Source organism: Semicossyphus pulcher, unplaced genomic scaffold (assembly GCF_022749685.1).
Source record: "Semicossyphus pulcher isolate SPU_LCO1_2020_fin unplaced genomic scaffold, fSemPul1.0.p SCAF_23, whole genome shotgun sequence".
Lineage (NCBI taxonomy): Eukaryota > Metazoa > Chordata > Actinopteri > Labriformes > Labridae > Semicossyphus > Semicossyphus pulcher.
This window is the reverse complement of record NW_027211697.1, coordinates 453,724-481,721: the sequence shown is the minus strand read 5'-3', so window position 1 is coordinate 481,721 and position 27,998 is coordinate 453,724. Positions and strand designations below refer to the sequence as shown.

General features: G+C 44.6%; 1 protein-coding gene across 1 annotated transcript; it reads right to left on the bottom strand.

Moving 5' to 3' along the window:
- Nucleotides 1-257: 257 nt before the first annotated feature.
- Nucleotides 258-27,998, bottom strand: plekhh3 (pleckstrin homology, MyTH4 and FERM domain containing H3). Its single transcript, XM_069674493.1, has 13 exons — nucleotides 27,385-27,998; nucleotides 22,350-22,405; nucleotides 14,504-14,598; nucleotides 10,676-10,858; nucleotides 9,222-9,379; nucleotides 6,163-6,286; nucleotides 5,716-6,013; nucleotides 3,880-4,087; nucleotides 3,654-3,781; nucleotides 3,057-3,177; nucleotides 2,125-2,613; nucleotides 1,788-1,979; nucleotides 258-598 (listed from the first exon to the last, which is right to left on the bottom strand). Exons 1-13 carry the CDS (start codon nucleotides 27,517-27,519, stop codon nucleotides 461-463), a joined length of 2,325 nt encoding a protein of 774 aa, XP_069530594.1. The 5' UTR covers nucleotides 27,520-27,998; the 3' UTR covers nucleotides 258-460.

The window sequence follows — 27,998 nt, the reverse complement described above, 5'->3', positions numbered from 1 at the left end:
TCCTAACTCTTATGATGCTATCTCTCCCTGATGTAGCAAAGGCTCACGCCAATGTCTCACATTGTCGAGGGGGGGGTGGGGTGGTGTTGCCATGTAGGTAGGGTAACAGAGTTGGTAGCGTGACAGGATGGTGTGGAGGGTGTGTGACAGCTCATCAGCAACCGCATTGGTTTCTGCGGGTTTCTGGCCTCACTTGCAAAACAGAACCCCCCTCGCCTTCCTGTCCCCACTCCTCCCCGACCCCCTACCCTCCTCCAGCGGCCGGCTCCTTCAGCTGGAAAGCTCGGCGAGAGTTTATTTTCACGGATGGGGAGCGAAAACAGCCCTTTCTTTGTTTTGGCTGCCGTGCCGTTCCCAGTGGAGGAGGCGTGGTGTCCCGAGGACTGGGGCTGGGCCTCATAAGGGGCCACGTGTAGGAGGACAGTGAGGGGGTTTGAGGGTGTCCGGGTATGGGTGCCTCTCAGACGGGGTGCGAGGGCAGCTCCAGGAAGGTGGGCGTCAGTGTGGAGGCCATGGTGATGTCAGCATCTTCCCCTTTCCCTCGCTGGCGACGGATGGCACTGAAGTACGCATTCATCAGCTGCATGATCTCAGTCAGCTGTGACACAGTGAGAGAGAGAGAGACAGAGACATAGAGAGTGAGAGAGGTCAATCTGGCAATCTTAGTGTCTGTCTGGCACTGTCACAGGAGGGTGGAGATGGATGATGTCATTCAGCTGCTAGAAAAACTGGATCCTCTAGAAGCTGAGGATGATGCAGTTAGTCAGATTCTGGAGGACACACACACACACACTCACACACGCACACACACACACCCTGATCAGAAAAAAGAGGCCTTACATGTGTGTGGATATATCACTTTGACATATTTTGCTCAGCGGCTGTTGCAGACCTTGGTGGACATGACGACCAGCCATCATACGCCAGCATTTCCATAACTCTTGTCCTGTTTTTATGTGTCTAAACATGACGCATGAGGACACTGGCTATGCCTGTTGAAACATGATTGACACAGACTAAAGTCTAAGCGCTTCAGCCTAGACCAACTCTCCAACTCACCCTTGAATCAGCAGCCAGTCTTGTCCTCACCCATAACTCCAGGCCTAACCATAATCACCCCCTGCAAATCTGCTCTCTCTCTCTTCTCGCTCAAGGCCCTGCACTCTATGTCAGAGCAATACAAGGCCTTCATTTCCTGAAAGTATGAGCCTTTCTTGGATGTACTTTAATTTTGCCAGTGCGTCCAATAAATAAATAAAAGCCACTTTTGTACCTCATGAGAGATCACAGAGGGATTTTTTGTTCTGTGTGGGAAGATGAGAGCAAATCTGCTCCGTGAAAGGAAAGATTTGTTCTTTACTGAAAAAAAATCTGTTTGGAAGGACAGCCATGTTTCTGAGAAATGTTTCCTAATATTTTAATCTAACCACTGCAATAAAGCTCACCCCCAGTTTTAATGCCAGGAAGTCAGACTTTTGGTTAGCATCAGTTGGAGAGCAGGGGCAGGTTGTGTGCTCTCTATTTAGATCAAATTAATGAGTGTTTTTAAAGTGGGTCAGGGAGCTGGAGGGAGTATCATGAGCAGACAGCGTGCTGCTTTCACTTGCTCTGCGAGCACTGCCTGGTGATAAGACCACTTGGCCCTGCACTGTACACAAACTGAATCTTGACTCCAGTGAAGATAAACTGTGTCTAAGCTTAGTGGAGAAACACTTCCAGTAATAGGACCTTTTACTTCCACAAGCTTTCAGCCTGTTTATCTTCATGTGGGACATGAGAAACTATACCTTGGTGGTTTCAAACAGCAGATCGCGATCCCCTGCTGTGATCTTGAAAGTGTTGCTATCAGACACCCCGTAGGAACAGATCTGGCCGTAAGGGAAGGACTCAAGGGCCTCTGCCTCTCCCTGCCGATACAGAGACACCGATGTAGCAGCTACACCCAACCACAGCTTCTGGGAAAAACTCCCCGTCGAACTCTGGAAGGAGGAGGAAGAGGGAGAGCAGAGGTCAGACCAGCTCAAAGACATCCCTTCGTTTACATCACGAGTCCAAATGACTCTTGAGCTCAGAGGGAGCAAAAAGTGCAACAATAAAACCAAAGCCTGACTTTAGAATACTTACAATATAAAAGTCCACTTCATACAGAGTGCATCCAAAGCCCGACCACTGGCGTGCAATTGTGAGGTAGGCAGCCATACTGTCCCTGCAGCTGTAACCGGACAGACTTTTCCAACGCTCCAAGATGGATCCCATGACAGCTGCCGCCTCCTCCTTCAGACGGCTCCGCAGACGCAGGTCCAGCTCCACCTTTTGCTTGTGCGCTGCTGTAGCAGTATGGCTCCACAGGGTTCCTTGCAGGAGGCCCGTGGGGAAGCGCTGTGCTGCAGGGCAGCCCTGCGCCGCCACCTGACAAGGAGGCAGGGCCGGGGGGGCAGATAGGGACATGAGGACTCTGGCTTCGAGCATGTGACCTGGGAAGAGCTCGTCCAGAGGAGGGCATGGGGCGTGTGTGCTGAAGTCACCCATCAGACACTGGAGCCTCAGAGAAGCTAAGGCTTGAAGGTCCTCTTCACAGGCTGGCAGCTGGCCACGCACCACCATCTCATGACACTGCAGAGCAAAGGCCAAAACCAGGACAAACAGGGAGAGACCAAACAGGAAGAACATTAGGCACGATTTCCAAGTACAAGTCTCAGTCCTGCCATCAATCCTTTCTTCCCCCACCCTGCTTTATTTAGTCCCATAACTCTTTTATGAGAGTCCCAAGGAAAAATGTTAAATGAAGCCAGTGCTGGCTGACTCTTGCCCCCTCTGCACCTCAGCCAGTGCTCTTAGTCATGCTTTTTTATGCACTGCATTTTATTGCAATCACAGCCTGTTGGCCATAAATAACCGTTAAGTAAAAACCTAATAATCCAATGAAATATGACGAATCTATCACAGCAGGACAATAAATTATATCTCATTTTTTTCTGGCTGAAATGGTCTCGCATAACAAAGACACACTGGACGGAGGACTCTGCCCTTTGTGGAGTTGTTTTCTGCTCCATTACCTGCTCAAAGAGGAGGAGATACTCAACGCTGTCCACTGATATGCTGTCAGCATCCAACAGGCAGTAGAGCTTGAAGCACAGTTTCCATTGGGATTTAGACTCTGACTCTTTGGTGGAGAGGCTGCACAAAACAGGGACAGAAAAAGAACAAATATACTCAATATAAATGGTACACTAAGAATCTTAGGCCTAGATGTTAATATGTTACAAGATACCACCTCCTAATGCGTAATGTTGTTTGGTAACGTCATGGTGTACTCAGTTTTATGTTGGCTGGCAGGCTTTGCCGACAGAAATAGGACCAGTTTCCCAGCAGGGATTCATGTTTGACCAACCAGACCAGACAAGGTCACCAGTTATCAAGGGAACTAGATAACGTTCAGCGTGGGATTTGGACTAGTGGAAATAAATACACAATCCACTGCTCTGTTCGCTTCATCTAACGAGTGACAAATAGCTCAGATTCCAGCCAGACAAAGTGTTTTGATAGTGTGTCTGCCTGCTTGGTTTTATTGTGTCTGACTTCCTCACAGTGTGTCTGTTCAGTTTTACAGGGCGAACATGACTGACATTTTTTTTTTTTTTTTTTTTTCAAACCTGGTCAGGATGTCTGCGATCAGAGTGCCGCCTGCGATTGGCTGCTCCCACAGTGCATTCTGCTCATACAGTGCAAACGTGTTTTTGCTCTCTTGCAGGCTAAGCTTCTCCTGCATCCTTCGAACCACCTGGTGAGGGGGCAAGGAAAAGACAGAATAGATGTCATTATCACGGCCTTGAAAGTAGCTGAAAGATTGATGAACGTTGATCCAAACAGTAAAGACACCTCATTGGCGGTAGTGTGTGAGCTGATGTAGAGCTGGCAGGATCCGGGGCCAGGATAGTGCACGGTGCACAGCATCTCCTGTCGACTCATCAGCATCTGGATCTCCTCCCAGGATGGCACACACTCCCGACACTTGGTCTTTTCCAGAGCCTCGCTGATGAATGATGCGTAGTTATCCATCTCAGACTCAGGACTGTGGCTCTGGATCCTGCACAAAAGAGTGAGAGTGAGGTGGGTGAATACATAGCATGTGTGTGAATGCTTGTGGGAGCACATTAAGAATCGCAATATATAAATGCCAGCAAAACGAAAATGTCCAATACTTAAAAGGGAGAGTTTGTTTTGCTTCTGATGTTAACAGTGACTCTAAGCCTGAAAAGTGTTATGCTGATTATGGACTTCGAGTCATCATTTCAAAAGTTCTTTATTTTCTTTGGGCTGGCAAAGCTCAGAAGTCAATGAGGCGAGGAATGACAAATGTTCTCACTTTAGCTCTTAGGGACTTAAAAGGCTCAGCATCCCTCAATCCTTCAAAGAAAAAAATAATGACAAAAAAAACACGTTTGACTTTGGGTAGCGTAAGAAACAGGAAAAAGTGTTTCCGTTCCTGTGAACCGGAATGACCTGCCACTTCCTCCCAGCGGAGCATCCAGGAGTGGTAGGTGAGAGTGTGTGTGTGTGCGGTTGTTTTAAAAAAGAGGGGACACAAAGGCAGCGGACAACACGCTGCAACTGGAGCCTGAAGTCTCACACACTTTGCGGAGTGTGAAAGGTGTGAAATACAACCTGACGGAGATATGAGCTCAGCCCTGTGTAAACAAAGAGGGAGAAATAGGAAGGAAACAATTATACTGCAAAGTTCGTCCCAAAATACACACAACAAAGGACAGAGAGGGGCGAATGAGGGCCTCAAACATTCTGCCAGACACAGAGAGGCCCTCTCGTTCCCTCCGATTTCTTACTCGCTCATAACTTTATGGCCACAGGGTGGGATTTGTCCTGCTGAAACATAATTAGGAATGTTCCACTGAGTCTGTGTGATCCTTCCTTTACTCCTCTTTACCCCTCTCTGCTCTTTCCTCCTTTCTTTCCCCCTTCTCCTCTGCTTTCTTTCTCTTGGCCTATTCTCTCTGACAGCAGACATTCCCTAGGGGTTTCTCAGGGCACTGGGGGAGTGGAGGAGGGTTTGTGGGCCCGCTGCCCAGCTCCGCTCTTAGCTTGCCCAGCTGCAGCCTCAGCACTGATCCACAGAGTGAAAGAGTGCGTGAGAGCGACAGCGAGACGTATCAAAACACACTGGTAGCAAGTTCCACTGCGTAATTATGAATCGGCATTGCATGCAACTGTTCCATTAGTTGCAGGGTGATTCCCAGCATAGACACAGCGATAGAAAACTGAAGTGGTTTCATGACATGGCGTTTGACAGAAAATCGAGAGCAGGAGATTATCACTTCTGATAACTAGGACCAGTGTGCTTGGCAGAGGGGCTAATTCAGACCTGCAAAGCCAGCTCTAAAACACTGGATCTGTCCAGGGGAACATGCTAACAATGTGAAGGCATACCATGCTTCTATATCTAAACTGGTGGCAACAGTGCTGGCGCCGGCTAGACCCTGTGTATTTCCTGCTACAACACACTACTAGTTCACCTTTATCTCCCAGCATTCAATCCAATTCTGCTCACGTGCTTCTGTATCAAAACCATCATCTGACTCTTGGTCTTATATCCTATTCCTATAGCAAAGGGATGACTACTTGTGTACACTCCTGACGACTCCATTTACACTTATATTAAATCACTTTCACAAACAAAATAAACACTACTGTTAATCTCACCTCTTTAGGTGGAACCGCAGGTACTTGAGCACGATGGGCCCAGGCAGGAAGGTGCAGCTCATGCAGGTGAGAAGCTGCCAGTAGCGGAGGTGAGCTGCAGTATACGGGGCAGGCGTGTAGCTGGTCTGCTTCACGAGCTGGCAGTAGACTTCGTCGCGGAGGGGCCGCAGGTCCAAGCAGGTCTGCAGCACGCCCTGGATGATTGGGACGGGTTCTCGCGCCGACTCCAGCTGCTGCAGGCAGTTGAAGAGCTTCACGGACTCCTCGCGCACCGAGCCGTAGCCTTTCCCGCTGTGGTCTGGAGGAAGGAGGAAGATGAGCAGTGCAATAGTATGTTTTATTATATATTATATTTACAAATTATATCTACCATTATAATGATTTCCACCCGCAACTTCAGATACTGCTGCTACACTAATATATGACGTGTACATGTAAACTACTTACATGTGTGCTCCAGGCTGCCATAGGGGAAGGGCAGCAGAGGAGCATACAGGGGGCCCTGGGTGTACTTCAGGATAGGATTGTGCTGGTAGATGTGCTCCACTACCTCAGGGTTGAACTTATTCTCCTAAAGTACACAAGTGAAAAGTGGCTTTAACATCAATAGACACAGTAAAGACAAAAACTTTCATATGCCCTCAGTTTTCCTGTAGCCAACCTAGAAGCAGGTCAGTGAGTGGGTGATTGAGTGGGTCTGTCAGGGGTGACCGGGGTCGATTTGACCAGGGTCACAATTCAGCTCTGGCAACGTTCAAAGCAGTAGGAAGGTCAAGTGATGACCCAGCAAACCACACAAGCATGACTGACACGTTATATTTTATGTCCTGGTGTCAATGAGTTTAGTGTGCGTATGTTTGTGTCTTTCGCTGCCTATGGGGATAGATGCCTTACAGCGGTACAGATGGCTTCCATGCTACTGCCCTCCAGCACCTGTTGCTCATTAGTAACATTGCCACTGCTCTGGCTCTCTCCTGCCTCTGAAACCCCCCAAATCAGCCGCTCTTTCTCTCTGGCTGCAAGACAAGCCTGCTTTCACCCCTCCTCAGTGGGGCAAAGTTGACACATTCTTCTGAAGTGTTTGGTGCACACTGGTGACAGGCATGTCTGTCTGAAATGTGGGAATGAGATGCTGCTCTGTAGACAACATGCAGAAGTATAGCTCAACATCCCAGATGATTATGCATACACTGTACATATGTAGGTCTAGGTCTATAAACTGTCCACTATTGTTTTGGTCGACCCCTGACACATATAGTTCAAGTGTATTTCATGCTAGATGAAAATATTGTTATCACTCAAGTCAGCTTGGCAGAGCTGGGCTAACTGAGCGTAACGCTAGCAAAATAAGGGAAATAGAAACAGCTAGCTTGGCTCTAGCTAATGGTAACAAATTCTGCTTACCAGCACCTCGAAAGCTTACTAATAAGAAACTGCAACGTTCAAAAAATACAATTTGCTGTTTAAAGCTTCAAGGTTGCTATGTAGCACTCTATATATGTGGAGGGACTAGTAACTATAGATTTTTAGAAGAGCTGCATGCTGAGAGGGCTAACTGAGCTTAACACTAGCAAAATAAGGGAAATAAGGAAACTGCTAGCTTGGCTCTAGCTAATGGTAACAAATTCTGCTTTGCTTACCAGCACCTCTTAAGCTTACTAATTAAAAACTGAAAAGTTAAACACAGATACAATTTACTGTTTAAAGGTTGCTATGTAGCACTCTATATCTTTGGGGGGGCAAGTAACTATATAGGGCTTTAGTAACTATAGCGCTTTAGAAGAGCTGAGAGGGCTAACTGAGCTTGCTAGCAAAACAAGGGACATAAGGAAACTGCTAGCTTGGCTCTAGCTAACAGTAACAAATGAATGCTTAGCACCTCTGAAGAAAAAAACTTTTAGCTTTAGAGTAGCTGCTGGGCTGATTTTGTTACATTTTGATGGGTCCAAGCTTGCTGAGTTTCCTGCTTTTATGCTAAGCTAAGTTAGCGAGAGAGAGTAGGCTACACATAAAAAAATCTTGAATCAATCTTCTCACCTATCTCTCAGCATTGAAAGCAAAGAAGCCCATTTCCTAACACTGTGCTTACCAAGGTTCTTGCTATGATTTGGTAGCAACATTTCAAACATTATATAATTTTCAGTGGAGGCAAGACACACAAACTTGATGAGATGATAAAACATATCATAAATAAAGCAGGGGCTTAGCTCGGATGTCTAAGCTTATACTCCCACAGTATTTTTTGCAGTACACAAGGTCTGAGTTTAGAGTTGTGTTTCCTGTTACGGAAGTTTAAAATGGACATTTAAGGGAATAATTTGTTTTACCTTCTTTTCCCCTTCCAAAAAAGTGCAGCTGACCTCTAAGATCGCCTAGCTACTTGTGTAACTTGCTTCTTTAGATTTCAGCTGGGTGTGTTCCCAGAGCTTAACAATATTTTGGTGACAGAAACACTGACATAAGGTTTCAATAAACCACAATTATACTCTAAATGTTATGTGATGCAGATTTAAGATATTCACCCATTTAATCTAATCTGATCTTTCCACCATTTTTCTCTTCTCGCACATGGGCTCCAGTTGTGGGTCCAAGGCTGAAACTGAAATCCCTGCTCTCCCATTTGTCAGTTGCTGGAACATGAATGCTTTTAAGATAAGCAAGCAGGCATGCTCACACAATGCCCCTACTGTTCATTCTCTTTGATTTATGCAGCAGCAGTCCTAATCTCACACTCAAGAGGGAAAACACTGCACCTATTTGAGAAAGTGTGCCTGTGTTTTAAGGTGAGGGAGAGACAGCAGCAGGGAGAAGCACTGAGGAAGAGTCTGCATGGAGAAAAAGCCAAACAATGAATGAAGAGAACGTTAAAAAGCAGCACCCCTGCTTTTCATCCAGCATATAAACATGGCCCCTCCTGCCCAAGCAGAAGGAGGCAAGCAGATTAACCACTTTCTTTCAGATTAGAGACTCTGAGTTGGAGATTACGGAGACAGGAGGCCAGCTACAGGACTGCTTATCTAGCTCTGCTGCTTCACGCCAAGCCCTCCTCCACCTCCTCTGCAAAATATGCCCCTCTTACTCCAGCTGGCTGATGCAAGATCAGTCATTGGTCTGCTCAATCAGACTCCGATATGCTGTGCTCTCTAGAAACCCCTCTAAAAATATGACTGTCCCTTATAAAAAATACTTTAATCTCCTTTAACGTGAGAAAGTAAAAAAAAAAAACGTTATTTCAAATCCAATTTCTCTGAGCACTCTTTAACTGGAAATACCTTTATTTTGAAGTAACCTCTCCGCCTCAGGTCTGTTATTATGTGCTGTCCCAGTGTGGTGGAATAAGATGAAGTCATTCAAAAGGGAAAGGCAAGCAGAGGAAACTTTGGACTCTCCTGTCCCAACGAGGCCTTTATGGTTTCCATAGCAACAGAGCAGGGGGGAGCAACCGCAAATGTGTGTTTATGTTTTTGTGTGTGTGTGTGTGTGTGTGTGTGTGTTTTGTGGCCCACCTCGATGTCTCGAATGAGGAGCTGTGTTGGTGTTTCCACTGGTGCTTTGGTATCGATTATTTTCTGGATGGCACATGCCCAGTGCACCGCCTCGTTGAAGTGCTTGGTGTACAACCTGTAGCAGTGCTTCCTCCCATATACTGTGATGCTCCAGTGGCCTTAGGGGAACAAACGGAAAAAAAGAATAGTACTTTAAGTGATATTCAAACGGCGCCTCCACATCTGACAGTGTTATTAAAGAAAATGGGGAAGAGAACAGAGAAGTGTTCTCAGCACGAGACATCATGCATATCTAGCATGACTCCCTCTCCCTGACTTCCTCTCTCAGTTTCACCGAGGTACAAAGGTCAGTCTGAGAGGAACCTCAGACCACGCCAAAACCAAACAAGGACAGCTATTCTGCAGATGAGCTAGGACACACGTGTTAAACCCCTAAGTGACTGTCCTTTTGGTTAACCTGTGATAATAGTTTAAAAACAAAACACATGCTTCCTCCTTGTGAGGAGGAAGTATTAGATATTGCAGCCCGGCCTGATCTGAAGCCCCATGTCATCGTGCTTTCCTGCTTACGTGACTTGGCACCACATCCTTCTTTGTTTGGGTTCTTGGTAAAGTACAAACCCAAAACACGAGGGGTTTAACAACTGAGATTATGACATGTTGGTATTGATATTGACCACTTTGAGTTAGATATATGCCCTCACATGACAAAAGTGGGCCCCTTAAAGAGAACACTTACATTTCATTGTTACAACCAGAGAGTAAATAGAGGAAGTAAATATGTCATGCAACTCTTATGTGTCATAGTGGCTTAGGATGGATGTAGTTATTCAGTAATGAAACAGACAAAAGAGCTAGTGACAAAAAAGCACACTTTTGTCCAGATAAGTTCCCAGGCTTATTCGGTTAGTATGAACTTTGTGTGGGTTTGGGAGTACACAAGGCTTGGGACATTTTGAGTGGTGTGGTGAAGCCACCAGGACATAATCCCCTAGGCTGAGGGACTGTCAGACAGACGTAGACAAAGGACAACATGTTTGAGTAACACTGACTCGAAAAGGACAAGTCATCCCTCTGTCTCCACCAAAACAGCAAAGACTTTCCTCTGTGTTCTGCATGCCTTTTATTTTCTTTCATTCCAGAGAAGGAAGGGAGATGCCCCGCTGCTTACTCAAATGTGAGGTTAGTTGACCAATCATGAGCCTCAGTTTGGACCAAACACGTCTGGGGCTTCCCAAACTTACTCACAACTACAAAACTCATGGGAAAGGAGAGGAACCACAAGACGTCACTTCTATATCAAAAAACCCAAAACATGTGTCCAAGGTATTTTTGAAGAAGCCTACGACCGCTTAACCAGAAAGTGAAATAACAAAAGGACCTACTGGACTCTACAGAGATTAAAGCAAAGTAAACATAAATGTGTGAGTCAGCCCTGTCTGTGTGCCCCTCACCCGTCTCCTTGTATGTCTGCTTGTCTGGCCAGATGACGGAGCAGAGGTTGGTGAGGACCAGCGTTCCCAGTCTGCGGGCCCCTTTCTCGGGTCCGCTGTAGTAGTCGAGGGAGTCCTGGCTCAGCACGAACCAGTACCGACGCTGCTTGATCCAGTTGCCTCGCACCTCCCGCAACAGCCACCCTTTAAAATAAGATTCAAAAACATGTTGGATGAAAACTCAGGTTTCAAAATAAAATGGCATGTAGAATTAGAGAAATACTCAATATCAAGATGATTAGTCAACGGAAGAAAATTAATCTGCAACTTTAGATATTTATTTTTATGAAACATTGATGCTGAAGATCTTTTAACCAGTAATGGACCACATTTCTTCGAACTGGAAGCCTGCTGCTTTTCTTGTCCAACTTTATAGGAAACCAAAAATCTTTGGGTTTTGTTGGTTGAACAAAACAAGACATCTGCAGTAAAAATGTTACCTTGGGCTCTTGACATTGAACATTTAGAAGTTTTTTTTCCTCCATTGTTTTCTGATCTTTTATAGACAATTGGAGGAAAACACTGCCAGATTACTCATCTGCCTCACAGCTACAGATGCCAGCATAACCCTCATACATCATTGTTTGATACTCATGCCAAGACCCATGTTTTGGTATTGATAAGCTAAAAATGCTACTTTTAAAACCTTACTAAGAGAAATATACCCTATAACCAGTAAAGTTATAGCAATTCATAGCATTTGTTTCGCCTGCTTAAGAGTCTGGAGGCAGTTTTATCAGCATTAAAATAGGTGGTCATCCATTGTCATTTAAATTTAACAATACTTTCTATCAAAGAAAGCCCAGAGTAGTTACACATAAAGACAAGCATTACCCTTTAAAGGTCTTGGTGGGAGGTTGGCTAGTCATTGAGCTCCCAAACCAGTGCTGTCTTCACTAAGAATAATCCCTTAGGCATGTAATTGTCCATAAAGTTTGTAGCAGTCTGTATGTGACTGCCTTGTTGGGGTAAGTACTAAGGGATAAAAATACAGCCAGCTAATGGCATGGACATTAAAGCCTGCATGTAGCCAACATAATTACCACTTAAGAGGTTGACAGAGTGAGAAAATGGGAGCGAGAGAGAGAGATGTACTGGAACAGTGTGAGACACACAGTGAGGAGAGCAGACATGCCTTCAGCCAGCTCATAGGCATGTTCATTGGTGTTGCCAGGCCTGGCTCTACTATGCAAGACTGTTGTGTTCCCAAAGTCCTGAGGGATTGGAAAGAGTGCAACATCCCAGATCCACAGTTCCCAAACAGCAGTAAAATTCTTGTCCCCCTCAGAAATATGTGCAAATCGTTCCTAATAGATATTTAATTTCAAAGTAGATTTAAAAAGCTGCTGCCTGGAGAGAAGGATGGAGAAGGTTTTAAGAGCCCTGATAGGGGGTCAAAGTTCATCCATAGGACTGGGTCGATTGATAGAGGGTTGAAGCACTCTTCTTCTGGAGTGGCTTTGTGTACATGTGTTCAAATGGCTTGTTTGAGAGTGATTTTAAAAGGACCAATTAGGCAATGTAGCTTTAGCTTCCTGCCCTGTGAGAACAGCAATGACGCCACGCCAGCATCACAACTTCCTCCGTGGCTAGAAAGCTGTCTGCCACCTGTTAGCCGGTGCTCATTTCCCCTGCTTCTTTATTCCCATTGCTCTCATTCTCGTCTAATTTGCTTTCATTTCCCATGTTTACCTTCTCTTCCTGTTTTCATCCTTGCCTCAAAGTTGTTCCTAGACAGTGCAAAGCTTCCACCGTCTCTGCTGCTGCTCCAAAATATAAATAAAAAAGTACAGCGGGCTGGAGGATCAGCCTCTCAGGTTATGTCCCTTTTAAGAATGCTTTTATATGATATAAGTGGCAGGACTATAATCCTACCCAATATAGCCCAAAGCAAAAACCCTTGAGGTACTTAACACCCCCATCAGAGGGAGCCAGCATCAAAACACAGCGTGAAAAGGATAAATAAAAACCATGAGATAAGTCTGGCTGAGCTTGCTGACAGACTGGATGTGGGACTGGTGAGGCAGACGAGCTGACTGGGTGAGAGACATGGAGAGAAGGGCATTCCTGCTCCCACGACGCCTCTGTGACACTGGACGTCCTACAGATGCTGCTCTTTTTGGGAACTTCAACCAGTGTGAAAGGGAGAGAGACAGAAAGAGAGGAAGAGCAGCGGAGTACTTGGACCCCCTGTATACCCCTCCCATGGTCCCCCATCTGGATCCCATCTCTGTGGCCTGCTAATGTCTCCCCTGGGGGCCACGGCTCGCCCTTAATTTGTTTCATTTGTGACCCCTGACCCCAAGGGCCCTGCCCCCTCAAACAGGGATTGAGCAAACAATCTCTCTCTGTGCATTTCCGTCTTTTTACTGCAAGCCTCCTTTCTTAATGAGTCCTGACGTTTATTTTATATATAGCATTATCATAAATATGAACAGTACAAATGCATAGGCCCCTCATTCCAAAGCTGCAGCTGTTTCATGCATAAAGTGCTCTGCAGGCATATGCATGGTGGAATTTCATCATAAAATCATTAAGGAACATCTGTAAAACTAAAGCACTATTTTACTTTCTTTATGCTCTAAACCCTCATCTTCTTCTTTTACCTTGCTCAGTTACAATCTACAGTTTTTAAATTAACAGTGGCGCTGACCAAAGAATATTAGTACTGCTCATTTTCATGATTTTGGAATTTATTTTGAACTGTGAATCAACAATAAAAATACCTCTTTACATAAAAACCCTTATATTACATTACATATAAACCCTTTATAGCTTCAGGGTGTCCTGCTGAAAATAAACACAACCAAACCAAACCAAACCAAACCAGGGGAAAGGCCAAAATGGAGGAACTTCTGAGAACAAATCCTTGTGCAACACACAGAGAGGCATGAGAGGATTATCCAATACCCTAAGGTGTTCTTCTGTTATAGTTTGGTCTGTTGAAGGATGGTGGTGTGATTCAAAGCTGAAATCCCATGTGACACTTTAATCAATGGCCCAAGGAAAGTGGCGGCCCTCTGTTTTGGAGGGAAACTACTTTCCTCGAACAGTGAGACAACGACGGAGAGAGAGGGGACAGCAGTGAGGGAGGGGCACTAGCCAAGTGTGCATAGTAACTGCTGTCAGAATTAGGCAATCGGACTGCCGCCATTCCAAACAGGACGTAACTTATCCAAGTGCTGGCATTTTACTGCTCCGCATAAGCAGGCCAAGAGGGGAAAAAAAATCATACAGAAATATCTTATGAGATCATTCCTCAAAAGCATCAGACACCCAAGGTGGCGCCCCTAATGTCTGTAGCTATCCTTACATGCACACACAGGGGGTGAGGGGGGTAGGTGTGGGCCACATGTGGTCAGAGGGATTCGCTACTGGGCAACAGCACAGCGTGTAGCTGGGACAGTAGTAGTTATTAGGAGACAATTAGGGTTATGTTATATAAACTTGCTTAATGAGACTAACAGCACAAACCTTGCCCTGCAAGGGCTACATTTTTTTAACGTAAGGACAAAGTAAGGCTGCAGCTATAAACTACATTCAGTTTTTATTTATATATGGATGTCTTTATGCTTTATCATCTGTCACAAAATGTCCAAAAAAGATGGCAAAGAAAGAGCCCATTATAGTTTCCAAAAGCCGAAAGAGGAAGTCTTCAAACTGCAAATTTTGTATAACCAACAGTCCAACAGGTATTCAAATTGCATCTCCGAATACAAAAACAGCATTTTTCCATCAACAGGCTAGAATCAATAAATGGGTTAGATTTATTTGAGGTGTCAGACTTACCTTTGACCAGCAGTTCAGACTCTTCCTCCAGCCCCATCTTATTCTTCTCAATGATCAGGCTCTTCATCTCTTCAGACCCCTCTGAGACAGTGTGTCTGTGTGGAGGAGCAGAAAGAGAATGTAAATAACTCGGCCTCCCTCTCAACTCAGGTCTTCCCCTGACTACTCCCTCCCATTGGATAGCTAATTGGCCCAGAGACACACAGTTGGCTGCGAACCCCTTCAACATGTGACACTGTGCCAACTACAAGTCTCCCTGATACTCTGTGGTGGGGGGTCACGCAGGGGGGACTGGAAGAAGTGCCACGAATATCTGTCCTCCAGCGTTCTTCCACTTTCCCTCCCCAGCAGCACGCAAGCACACAAACACACACACTGATGCATACCACGCCACTGTGGACAGCTCGTCTCTCTTTTATCACTTTGGCCGCTGAGCCGAGCGAGCGACTGAAAATAAACGTGACAGAGCGACGCCGGCCTGACTCTCAGCCAGCCAGCTTGTGCCGGTCAGAGGAAGGCAGAAGGTTCAAGAGGTCACAGGCTTGGATAGTTAAAATGAGAAACAAAAAAAACATCTGTAAATCAGCTGAACTGCTGCTCTTTTTTTCTTTAATGCCTCATGATCGTGTTTGCAGCTACCGCCACACAAAAGGATGCTTCAACATCCGATCACGCCGTGTCTGGGACAAACTTGTTATTTCAGGCCAAGGCCCTTTGCAGTCTATTTGATTGTTTAGAGGTTTATCTGTCCTCATTTATTTATCTCTACACTCATTTATTTTCTCTATTTACTGGCATGTGAGGTATAAGTGACATCCCCCTCCTTCCTTCCTGTCCTCCTCCACCTCCTGGGATCATTGCTCAGGAAATGAATCGAACCCTCCCTGCTGGGGTTATTTGCCTTAGTCACCTTCTCCTTCACCCGCTGATTTATGTGGCTATTGATCTCATAATTCTGGATGGTTCTTCCTTGCGGAAGGCAGTAATAATCAATGAGTCTGAATATAGCCTTATCTGCTTTGGCTCCACTTACACGACTGTAGAAGCCATTTCTTTTGCATATGCTAGCACTGTCCTGATCCTGTCTATACCATGGTGTATCGGGTTAACCTCTGTGACATTACTCTCAAACAGAGACTACAATGCTTGAATGCACTTGAAAAGTATTTGCAGTTGTAGATCCTTACAGACAGGCATCAGTGTCTAATTTAAGCTAATGTTCAGACACAATGAAACTCTATATTGTGGAACAGTTCTTGTGTGTGTGTGTGTGAAGTGGTCCAGGGCATCACGAGCAAGCAGAAGTGAGAAGCAGAGAGTCAGGATGGTGTCACATTATACTCCGACTGGCTCTTTGGGGACCTCTGACAGTCCACGCATCCCAGGACCCCACTTATAAGCATCAAAATAAACACAGAAATGTGGCGACGTCTCTTATTTGAGGTTGTTAATAACCCCCCCGCTACATAACGCAGACATGCACGCAGACAGGCAGAGATAGTCTGTATGTCGCCCGAATGGGAGAGGGATTAGATTCATAGAAAAACCGGGCCTTGACTGGAGAGTGGAGCCTGCTGTGCACAGCAGGGGTGTTTATGTTTGAGGCCTTGGATTATTGTGTGGCATGCAACCACAAAACAATATCTACACTTTCTGGGAGTCATGAGGTACTCATGCTCATAAATCTTTTGACAGTTTTCTTGGAATTCAAAATCAATTATCTCATGTCACGACTTTTGCCATCGCCATGCCGACGGGAATCTGTTTTTCTGCCTCTAACCATCTTCCCCCAAACTTTAACCTAATTCATCTAAGTTGACGTCATTGCATCTTTGAGGCCTTGTGGAAAAGGCGGAGGGCAGAGGCACAGGTCCAAACCCAGGTTTTGACCTTTAGCCTGACCTTCAATTTCAAATTCAGCTAGACCATTGTGTCCAAAATACCAACCTCCAAAAAACTCCCCAGATCATTTCTCAAAAACATCTGCTCTGTAACTCTTTATGAGAAAAAACTATAAGAACAATAGGGTGAAAGCTAGTTACAGTCTAAAGACATTGTAGTGTGCGGTATAAGAGTGGATTCGTCATCGCATGCTCTGAGGGTGCCTCGGACCATCCACACACAAGAGGTCATTTTCTTCAATGTTGTTAGTATAATCTATAGTAAAGCTCACATTAAGAACCTTTAGACTCTTTCTTTTCATAATAACAATTCAATCTTTACTTCTTTCAGTCACACTAATCTATGGAGTAACACAATAAAAGATAGCTGACAAATACAGAACATTAAATGTTTCACTGCTTGGGGCAGATGTTTGAGGCCCGTTGAGCAATGTGGGAGCTTTGGATCTGCACAGCTGTCCAGCAGCCCTTAAAACCCCCACCTTCACTCAACCCCTAGCCCCCCCATGCTACCCGCCCCCACATTCTCAGAAGCCCCAGCAGAGGCCGTGACGGTGGGGCCTTTAGTGGGCAACTTCCTGTGGAGAGCAGGAAACAATTTGACATGGGGATTAGACAGCAGGGAGAATAGAGGGAGCGCACATCTACAGACAGCACCTCGAGGACTGAACATCAGCTACTGCAGAGGAGGGGCATCATATGAATGTCACGCTACTCAACTGCGGAAGTTAGAAATGCGTCTGTGATTTGGGTTTTGCTTTGGTATCATTAGTTTCTCTTATAGAAACACCAACAAGTTAGTATGTTTGCCTCAAAGGAATAAAGTGCAGCATGGGAACACCTTTTTATTAGAGAGTCACTCCAGTACTTTAAACCCCATACAAGAACATAACATGCTGTAATGGTATATAATTATTAATTAAACTGTTGTACTTTTAAAACGCTAATGACACTGTACAACACAGTACTCCTCAGTTTAGTTTCATTTAGTGGAAAATTCCCCGTACTTAAAATAGTGATAAAGGTGCACATTGCCCTGCCCTGACAGGAGAGTCAAGGAAACGACAGTCAAGTAGACTGTACACGCCCACTCAGTCATGACAAGAGTGTTAATCAGCCACATACGTGAACTCATTGTAACTTTACTACCTGTAATCTTGCCCATCATTCCTGCCATGATCCTGCTCTGTCTTCCAACATGATCATTTGATGCACAGTAACTACAAACCTCTCACTTAGTGAAAAGGACAAGAGATAAATAGTGTAAACAAAGCATTAGCTAAATGGCTACAAATCCTTCTAAGCTGTCAGATGCACCTGAATAAAATGAATCATTAAAACTAATACAAGTGAGTCAGCTGGTGCTGCAACTAATGATTTTATAGGAATGAACATTCCATCATTTATTTCATTAAAAATAATTGTCCTACTGACAAAATCTGATTGGACAAGAGGCATTTCACGAGTGCTGATATAGAGTATAACATCACTAGGACTTTTCACTCTGTGTATCACTCCACATCAGCCAGGTGTTCTGAATACTGTTAATTAACATTCTCATTTTATTGGTTGATAGTAAATTTAGACATACAGATTAGGGACACACAACATTTTTGGCGATATCCGATATGTTCCAACCCTTTTTGCCGACTGCCGATTTTGATACCGATATATTATGCACGTTTCTTTTCCACCTAATTGCAGAGAACACCAAGTCTCCCCTGTAGTGGAATTGATATCATGCCTACTCTTATTGTAGTGGTCCACTGGCAGATACAGAAATGACATCATACAGTGCTTTTTAAAATGTACACATTCACTGGGCAATATAAGAAAAGTACTTAAACTTAGGTTATGTACAAAATATTTATTTGAATGTAACATTTTCTTTCAAATAAAACTGTAATATTTATACAACTTGACCGATGCTGAGCAACCACTGCAAATAGCAACCTTGCTATCCGTTTCGGAAACTTTGAAAAACTGCCATACCGCAGACATCTTACACACTTCTTCTCACTTGACAGAAGAGGCGTGGTGCAGGCAGTGCACGCGCACGCTTGTGCTGAGTTAATGTCGCAGCATTACATCAAGCTTTTTTAAGGGAATCATCAAGTATTTAGGCAGAATTAAAGCGTGCATCCCTAATAAAGATAAATGTACATGTAAAAAAAACAGCTGATCTGTGGTAACCTGTAGACACAGAGTGCAGGAGAATGTTTGGGTTGCTTGGCAACAACAGTCTAGTTTCAGTTAAGTTGTGGAACTAGTTGGGTTGGTGAAGCAAAAAATAATTCATTGTTGATTACATCTTTTTACTACTATTTGCAGCTGTGTAGCTGTTGTATAAAAGCGATATCACACTCGAGGTTGTGATGTTATACTGAATATCAGCACGGCTATCATCTGCGGCACTCGGCTACGAACGCCTGTTGAATAATCACATACCCCAAAACACAATATGTGAGCACAACCAAGAATGAATAGAGTGTTCTTCCAATTATACCGACATTATATAGATGAAGAATTTTTACACCATAAATTGACTCAATCTACAGCATACAGGCCATTTCCACATACTGAAATAAGGTCATCATTTTGTCTGTAGTCCCCTCATGGTGGCAATGATGGTGACACACTTCAAACCACCAAGTACCAGCAGCACAGTGAGTTGATTAGTTTGTGACTGTGTGTTTGGTGGGAGTGGCCTGAGCGATGAGTAATTGATTTCAGTCTACGGTCTAATCAAAATGGCGAGACGCTAATTAAAGTTAGAGGAGCTGTGTCCTTGCTCTCGGGCCTGGATGACCGCAGTGGAAACAGTGGAGACATGTTCCAGCATACAAAGTGGGGCCTTTTGACCACTAGTACATACACGGTTTGCAAAAAAAAAAAAAGACCCTTGTGCGGATGTATTTGGGAAAAACGGAAACATTTATGGATGGATGTGACCAAAAAGGGAACCAAACAAATGACCTCGAAAGCAGCAGCAGCAGCATTTTGTTTGATGTTCAGGATCAGAGCAGTTTACAAGTGACGGCCATACATCAAGTTACACAGTTTATGAGACATCAGAGACTGTCTGTGACGACCTTCATCAAAATACAGTCTGTCATACTAAAGCTCTAAATAATCAGCCTCTCTTTGTAGGAATCCATCTCTCTCTCTTTAGTCTCAATCCCCTCCCCCACAGTGCATGGGCCTCTGGCTGAAGCTGGGCTGGTGGGAAAATGGGAATGTGGTGATTAAGACTGGGCCTATATGACCTCCCAGCTAAAAATACGCTGTTTACTCAAGACCACTGCCAAGAAACTCAGGACTAGGCTGAGGGTAGAGGAAAAAAGTCATGTTTTGAGAAAGGAGGAGGTGGGGTGTGTGTGTGTTACAGGAAGTCTGAGTTTGTGAGTGAAGGAGAGAGTGTTGATCAGCAAGTAATTCTGTGTCTTTTCGGTTGAAATGAAGCCACTGTCATGGTGAAACTTCTTCTGTGAATTTAAACTTCCTGTTTTTGCTGATGTTGACAAAAGGGGCCGGTTTGGGAGGGTTAGACAGTTGATGGACAGGCTGACAGACAGGCAATTATCACGGGGCCTCTTTCTAAGCTTTTTATGCCCACATGTTTCATTCATACACACACTTCTCTTTAGCACACACACACATCAATTTACACACATGAAATAATCTCAGAAACATTGGCCTCTTTCAGTCAGTGCAGCCTGGCAGCCAACACCACAAAATGTCAAGTTGTGTCAAAAGCCGTCAAAGAAAAAGCGGGGCTATAGAGAAAGCAGACGGAACAAACGGTGAGAAAAGGAGTTGGAGCAGTCCTTGAGTGTCCACTTTCCTTCTGGTACAGTTTGTACTCTGCTCTGATCCAGCCATGAGAAGGAACTTCAGAGTCAAGAAAGTGAGGACAAAAAAAAAAAAAAAGAGTGCTGCAACACAGATTTAAGTGCGAGCACAGCAGGAGGGAACAAGCTTTTTGGCAGTTTATGCTGACTGAGAAACAGACAGGGGAGACCCCGCGCCGTCTTCCTGTTCATCACCCACACCCTCTGTAAACTGTAACTCAGAGAGGTCAGTGCAAACAGACAACAAACAAAAAAACATGCCCCTCCAGATCAGGCTCTGCTGTAAAAGACCAGTAAAGAAACCTTACGACGATACACAATCAGAAAGGTACACTAGCTTGTTCTGTGTCACATATTTTCAGTGATAGCTAGATGCTTTGATCACACTGAGTCTGTGAGTAATTCTGCTGCTATTTCACGAGATCAAAATAGCAATGACAAATAAATGTAACAATGCTTGTTTTATCTACATCCTGTTAGAAGACTTGAAATGCACAATACAAACAAATCCCGGTATGTGCAAAGTCACCCTGACTATAAATGTATATTCATTTACAACTTTAGTATACTGTCCGCTGAAATTTCAGTACAACCAGTATGATCAGAGCATTACCATATTAACCTCAAGTTGGTAGAACAAACATCAATCCCTCCACTTCATCCCCATCACATCTGGGGCATTATTCAAACTAACAGTTCAGATTAATGTCTCCATCTGGGCAGTCCCATTCAATAGCCCCATAAAAGTACAAAAACCAGAGCTGCCCTGCTTGTTACCCGACACTGAAGATAAAAGGCACCATTTTTGACATCACAATGCCCTGACTTATCACAGCCCGGCTTGGCTTTCCCTCCATAGCTGAACTTTTGGGCGTGTCCTGTCATTGGCCAGGTAATAACCAAGCACTACGCTCTCTAATCTCTGCACTCAGTGTGATGATTACAGCCAGGCTCTTAACACACTCCCTTCAAAACCAGTAGTTAATTATGCCGTGTGGCCTGAGGCCACCTCCACTATACTGTAGAAGTGACACACACACACACACGCGCACACACACACACATCCGAGCCACACCTCTTCTGGGAGTGCTGCTGAGGTAGGACTGAGTCATCCAGTCCAGTTAGCCTTGCTCTCTCCTCACGTCTTCCCTTCCTTCCTTTTCGTCAGGAGATAACACGTCCTGTATGACTGCAGCAAAATGGCTCAACTCTCCACCCACTTCCTAAGGGCAGCTCTCCTCTTGTTGAGATGCGTTGCAGACTGTTATCTATTCATGGTTGTGTTTGATAGTCCTATAAGTTGATCTGTCCGACTGATTGCCTGTGAGTCGGCAGATGTACAGTAGAGATTGTCGACGAGGGGAGAGGGGCCGGGAACGATGAGGGCATGAAGCCAGAGACAGAATGGAGCAGAGCCTGGCTGCATCACTGTCTGAGATCACAGCCCAGCACTAATAGTCTGGATCAAGCCGTCCATGAATTACTCCTTTTCACTAGCACTCGCATTCACTTGTCAACCACATGAGCATTTGAATTGCATTAGTTGTGAGACAAATAGTGCTTCCTTGTAAGCAGAACATGTGAATGTACAGTGTTCAAACTAACAAAGAGATTGGACTTGTTCATTTGGAGCTGCATAGATTTAAACTGACTTTATAACTGTGTATATTAAAGTTAGCTTATGTGCCCCATAGCCAACCTTTGAATGTCAAAACTCAAACAATCAAGAGGTTAACTATTTAAATCTCACAGCTGCATAATCCATCAGCAATCAATGCACCACTACAGCGAGCAATGTCAGGTCATCTGTCAATATACATGTGAGTCTGTCACGCTGCATGTGAGCATGTGAGTGCATATGAGGTTTGGCACATGTGTCATGAGCCGGCACACGAGAAAACCCCCAATGACAGCATTATACAATGTAGATGAAGTGAAAATGAAGTTCCTGGCCGGTACTTTAACGTTTGGCTTCCTGAGAATTAGAACAAAAAAACCCTAACACTCAGAGGAAGTACGTGAAAAGAAACAAGGAACTATTACTTCCTATAATTTAGGTGTTAAAAAAATCAGTTTCTCTCTCTCTCTTCTTACCCGTTTGTTCCATTGGCTGTGCGAGTCGGTTGAGAAACAGTCACCTCAGCTGGGCTCTGTCAACAGAAGAGAGAGAGGAGTGTAAATAGATGATAATGCAACACAAACAGTAGTCTGTCCTTAGACCTGGTCCACAGGCAGGAGTAATCCCTCAACAGTTTGCCTCTAGAAGCCATGGTACAGTAGAGCATGCAGCCGCCCCTGGCAGTCCCAGCAAATAGCTGCTCTGTTCCTGTAATGCTTGGCTTTCACTTGCAAGGGTTGAGCTGGTGGAGAGAAATATGGCATGCAAAACAAGCTCATTTAATATCGGAGAGGGGAACAGAGGAATCTTTTGTGCAAAAGCTGCATGCACACAGACCAGAAAACCCAGGGATGCCTATATTGAGATCTGTCATTTCTCTGAGGGGTTGTTAACCTAAGAGTAACCCTGGACTGTTACGCACTCATAATGGGAAAAGTTGCCTTCATCCTTTCTATCCTCATTTATACAATCACAGGATGGTGTTAAAAGTGACCTTGATGTAAAGAAATAAAGAGAATGAGACTTATTCAGGGACTGAAATGATGGTGTACTAATGTTGGTCATCTGATGAACACACGCACAAGTCTTGCACAGTTTTCTTGCTAAATGCTAGAGAAGTTATTTAGACAGCAGGCCAGCTACTTGTATCAAATCGCATTCCCTCTTTCTTGGACGTCAGTTTTGTATGGAAACTGGGGTTAGAGCTTCCACTGACTACAAATGGGGCTGCCACTGGCAGACACGTAAAATCAGATTTCATGGGTGGAACAATGAACTTTTCATTCCAGGACTCCCCTGTTAAGCAGAAGATGGGAAAGGATGTTTCCTTTCACAGCCCTAGATTTTCAACCTGACCTTGGAAAACCCAACAGACACCAGAGCTCGCCTGTGCTCATTTAGACTGATTCCCCGGTGTGCAGGGCAGCACTGTGTGTCCCCGTGGCTTTACTTGTTGTCTCTGTCAGCCGCAGCCTTGAGTCAGCTCCTGTGGCGGCTCTGGCCCAGCTCAGGGGTGTTGGCCTACCTGAAACACTATCCAGGTCATCTGTGGGCCCCTCACAGTTCACACACCACACTTTACTACTGAGCAACCTAGTCTAAGTATAGCCCTTGCTCTACAAAAAAAAAGTCTGCTGCTTCTTTTTGGACAGCTTAAAAATAAGAAAGAAAAACATGAAGTGCAGATTTATAGACGAGTATGGAGCCTGTGTTATATTTATAAGACAGATGGGCTCTGAGGCAAATAAGAAAAAGACGGTGGTTTGGATAATGAGATTTCATTAATGTTTAACTCAGGGAGAGGTAGTGTAAATGTCAAACCAGACAGGCAGGAATAACTGAACAGTGTCAGAAAGTGACTTTTGAATGGAGGAGCGTGCGTAGCGTAACTCCCTACCCCTCCGTGTAAACCATAAATTACTGAACCGAGCCAAAAGCCCCAGAGAGGAATTCAGAAAGACGGCAATGTCTGAACATGTCAAATCAATGCTAATCACATTAATGACTACAAAGCTGTAATTCCGTGATATAAACTAATCAGAGAATCAATAAACTAATGTGTCAGGTAGATCACGTTGGAATGTTTTGAGTAATTCTCCACAATACATGACAATTTACAGGGAAATAGCTTTCCAATAGAGTTAATGGGCTGTGGGATGAGGAACAAGGATAGCGTGCGATGCAGAGTTGGCAAAAGCTCTCCTTTTGGACGGGCAGGGGATGAATCACTCCAGACTAAAGCAGAGCATGGAGGGAACGATGCAGTGATGTGTTCGTTCCATGGCTGACTTCCGCTCTCGCTTTTCCCCTCGTCTACTCTCTCTCTCTCTCTTCGTCTCTCCTGGGAGGCTGAGTAACCAGGAGGAAATGCTTGGGCTCAGCCAGTGTCGGCCTGAAGACCAGATGTGTGGCCTGGAGGTGGTGAGGCAGAGACGCAACGGAAACCAAATATAAACCAGCGTACCGTGACACCTCTGAAGGCAGAGGGCAGTAGTGATGGTTATTGGGACCCGCTCTCAGGCCGGTCAGACTGTGCCCATTTGTTCGATGCAACAGGATGCACTGCGGTTCTCCAGCCCACACTTACAACCAGACAGGGCTGAACGCAAGTTTATTGGTAAACGTGAGTTCATGTTACGTAAAAACGGAATAAAGTTTCAGTGGAAACATGGAAAGAAGAGAGAATGACGGATGTCCTGTCCTAAAATTAGTGCCTTGCTGTCCCAACACTGGAGGCATTGAGCTCAGAGTGACTGTTTGGGCAGCTGTTGGAGAGCAGGTTCTTTGAATGAGGACTGTAAACATGCAGGAAAGGTTCTGACCTGGCCCTATGCTCTTAAGGGCCAAGCCTACACAAGCGTCAGCACTGACTCATAATTCCAACCTCAATGAGAAGAGTCCTGGAGAACAGTGCGACACCTATAGGAGGCTACACATCGAGGGATCCTCTGGACGCAGGACATCGTGGTGATGCTTTTGGAAGTCTCGAGCGAGGGAGACTCCACCAGTCCTGTGGGTTTCTGTGGTCTTCCCTGGCAGGAGCTGGATAGAGGCCTACTAAATGGAGTATTATAGTGTTTCGAAGCCCAAAAGACACACACGCACTCCCAGGGAGGTCTGACCTGCTGTCTGAAAATGTGGCGTGCCAAGCTCTGGATGAAATGGAGCTCTATGGGTAAATGGTGGAACGTAGCCCTGAGGGGCTTTCCCTGGGAATCATAGCAGACCATCTTCAACCCTCTACCCCACCCCCTCCGTTTACACCATGGAAAGCCAAACAGTACAGTTAGATGTGTATATTCAGAGGGGAGGGGCTCTTGGGGGCGTAACGAATTGTGTTGGCTAGGAGTGGGTCAGCTGATGATATTGGCTTCGAGTGGCTCAGCTGTGGTCCTAATTATTAGCTTAGCGTGAACTATTGACACAGAGTTGCAATACATAGCATTAATCGGTGACACAGATCAGAGGAAACAGGATTTGTGGAAGTGGATTGATTACCTTCAAGCATGAGGAAATCAATAATCAATAGCGTCAGAACATCTGGGTGGCTTTAGCGTAGCAAAAAAGGCAAGCTTAGTCCAGAACAGTAGCTTCCTACCTTCTGCTTATAAATAAAACACTGGCAGTTACATCAGTCAATAAAGTGGTTCCCCCTATTAAGAAGTAATCTGATAAATTGAAAAGGCCAAACCACATGATGGATTGTTCCTTCAAAGACAAATATATCACTGAGACTAAAGCTATAGCTTTTATGGCCCAATACAAGTCACGAACACTAATATTTTATGAATATTTACAAGCAAGAAATCAATAGAACCAAGACTCGAATAAGTGATATACACGACAATAGGATAGATAGCAGCTCTAACGAAAGAGAAGCATGATGAGCTTCGCATTAGTCAATTTTGCACAGCCATACACAGCTTTAAGATGCAGCTTTGTTTCAGGGATTATTAAGGTTTAAAATAACATCGATTAAAATGCAGTGACTAAAAAAAGGGTAGAACCAAATGCTTCAACCTTCATCATCTCATAAAGCCCTGGTCTTTCCCAAACAACCCATCTACTGCTCAATAAACCGATGTTAAACCCTGCAGTTCTGCAGATGGAGCCTTGGTTGCATTTTTATAAGGGATGCAGGAAAGTTATGGAAAAATAAGACCTCTGCGTATCACTTTCAAATGCCATCAGGCGTCTCCATTGGGACATGTTACTATGATCTTGTATTGATCATGAATATGGAGCACAGCTGGCTCCCTATGACCACCAATGGCCAGCCAGATGGTACATTATGACCAAGACAGGGACGTTTGCCAAGAAGAAGAGTGCTACACACCAACACCTCTCTGGATACCGCTGAGCAACAGATGTTGCTGTTATCTGAAGGCTGCTGGTTGTGTTAGACTTCTGATGAGGCAATAACTGTGTAAAACTTATCTGTGTCTAACGTTTTCATGCAAATTGCTGCAGCGTTGCACTGGTTGGTTGAGAGCAGACAAAAGGGCCAATAAATAGATAAGAAGTCTATGCAAGTAGTGGCTTCAGGCGGTATTAATTTCATTTACAAGGCTCTGCTGTTAGCTTGTCTCCGAAGCACAGAATACTTGCTCTATTATACCAAATAACTCATAATACAAATTGAGCTTTCACAGGTCAAAGGTTAAAAATTGTATGAGAACATTCTCCACTGAAAAACGAGTATGATGAAGGAATTGCGCACAAACCCAATAAATATTTAAGGGGGGATTTTTTTCTATGAGACTGTACATGAAAAGAGTTGTACGCTGGGTCATACAGATAGAGCCTACCTCAATTCAAGGCAACAATGCCCCCTCACAAGTGGGTGGACAATGCTGAACTCTCTGTGCCTGATCAGATGACTAACATTACAGAGAAGACAAGGCCACAGTCTTATTTGCTATGGAGCAGACAGAGGCCAAACACACAGGATCAGTTCAACACACTGGCTTTTGCAGCTTGCATCAGAGCGTTAGTGTGTGGGATTGCTCAATGTTACCCAAGTCTCCAAAATCATGCAAACCTGAACGTCAAACCGTGCATTCTGTGCAGTGCATCAGTGGAGGAGGGTCTCACTGCTTCCCACAGACAACAGCCAACATTAGCTAATACAGTGTAGCTAGCTATAAATATGGGCAGTTTTTATAACACAGGTTGCATTTATGATCATAACTAGACATGTCCATCCATATTTACTTTTTGAAATTTTTATATAAGAACTGAAACCATATCTGCTTTCTTCACCAACATTAAAATTATGCCCCTGAATTAACCCAGGCTTATAATTAAGTGTATAATACAATATGTAGTACGTAGGCTACTTTGACATGAACTTTTACGTGACTTTTACAGTCACTACCTAGCATTCTAAATACATTTTTTAAGTACTTTTTTTTTTAATTAAACAGTGAACGGTGTACGTCGAATAAGTGTACTGTATATGAAATAAGTATGCACGTGATTGGTTGTGTGGTGCAGGTGGAGAGTTTTTACCCGTCCATTGGGAGTCAAGTCCTCCTTGTTGCGCAATTCAAAAGACTCTTCCTCCTCTTTCTCCCCATAGTCCCGTCCGAGCAAACTAAAGCCCTGCCTGCAGCACAGAAACCAGCAAACTCCTTGCAAAGGCATTCAAATGAGGTTAAGTGTGTCGTCTTCTGCTATCCAGGTCGGTAAATTCAACACTCACAGTGTTGCCTCGGCCGCAAGTAACTCCAAGAGCTGCGTGAGAGCGTACAGGACCCCCTCTCCATAGATATCCAGCGAGGAGGATGAAGGGAAGCATAAGCGTACTCTCCCCTTTCTGTCAAACACGTAAAATGTCTACAAACTGTACATGACAGCAGTCATACTCCAACAAAACCGACGAAGAAACCGGTTCTAGGAAAATCCTCCCCTCTTCCAGGACTCCAGTTGCTGTGCTCGAGAAACCTTGCTGTCCCTGTTTGAACAACTTCAAACGATAAAAATACAACAAAAACTAATATAGTTTCAGAAAGAGGCACAGTGGAGTTAAAATAAATCGAGCTGAATGAAGAGCCAAGCTGTGGATATCAGCGTTTCAGAGGCAAAACTGTTCAGTAACATCAAAGTGCACCTCTGTAAGGCAC

Coding starts and splice junctions, on each gene's coding strand:
- plekhh3 (XM_069674493.1), bottom strand. CDS start 27,519: ATGCCTTTGCAAGGAGTTTGCTGGTTTCTGTGCTGCAGGCAGGGCTTT. Junction 22,406..27,384: donor ACTTGACTCCCAATGGACGG/GTAAAAACTCTC, acceptor TTCTGTTGACAG/AGCCCAGCTGAGGTGACTGT. Junction 3,782..3,879: donor CACACACTACCGCCAATGAG/GTGTCTTTACTG, acceptor CCCCCTCACCAG/GTGGTTCGAAGGATGCAGGA.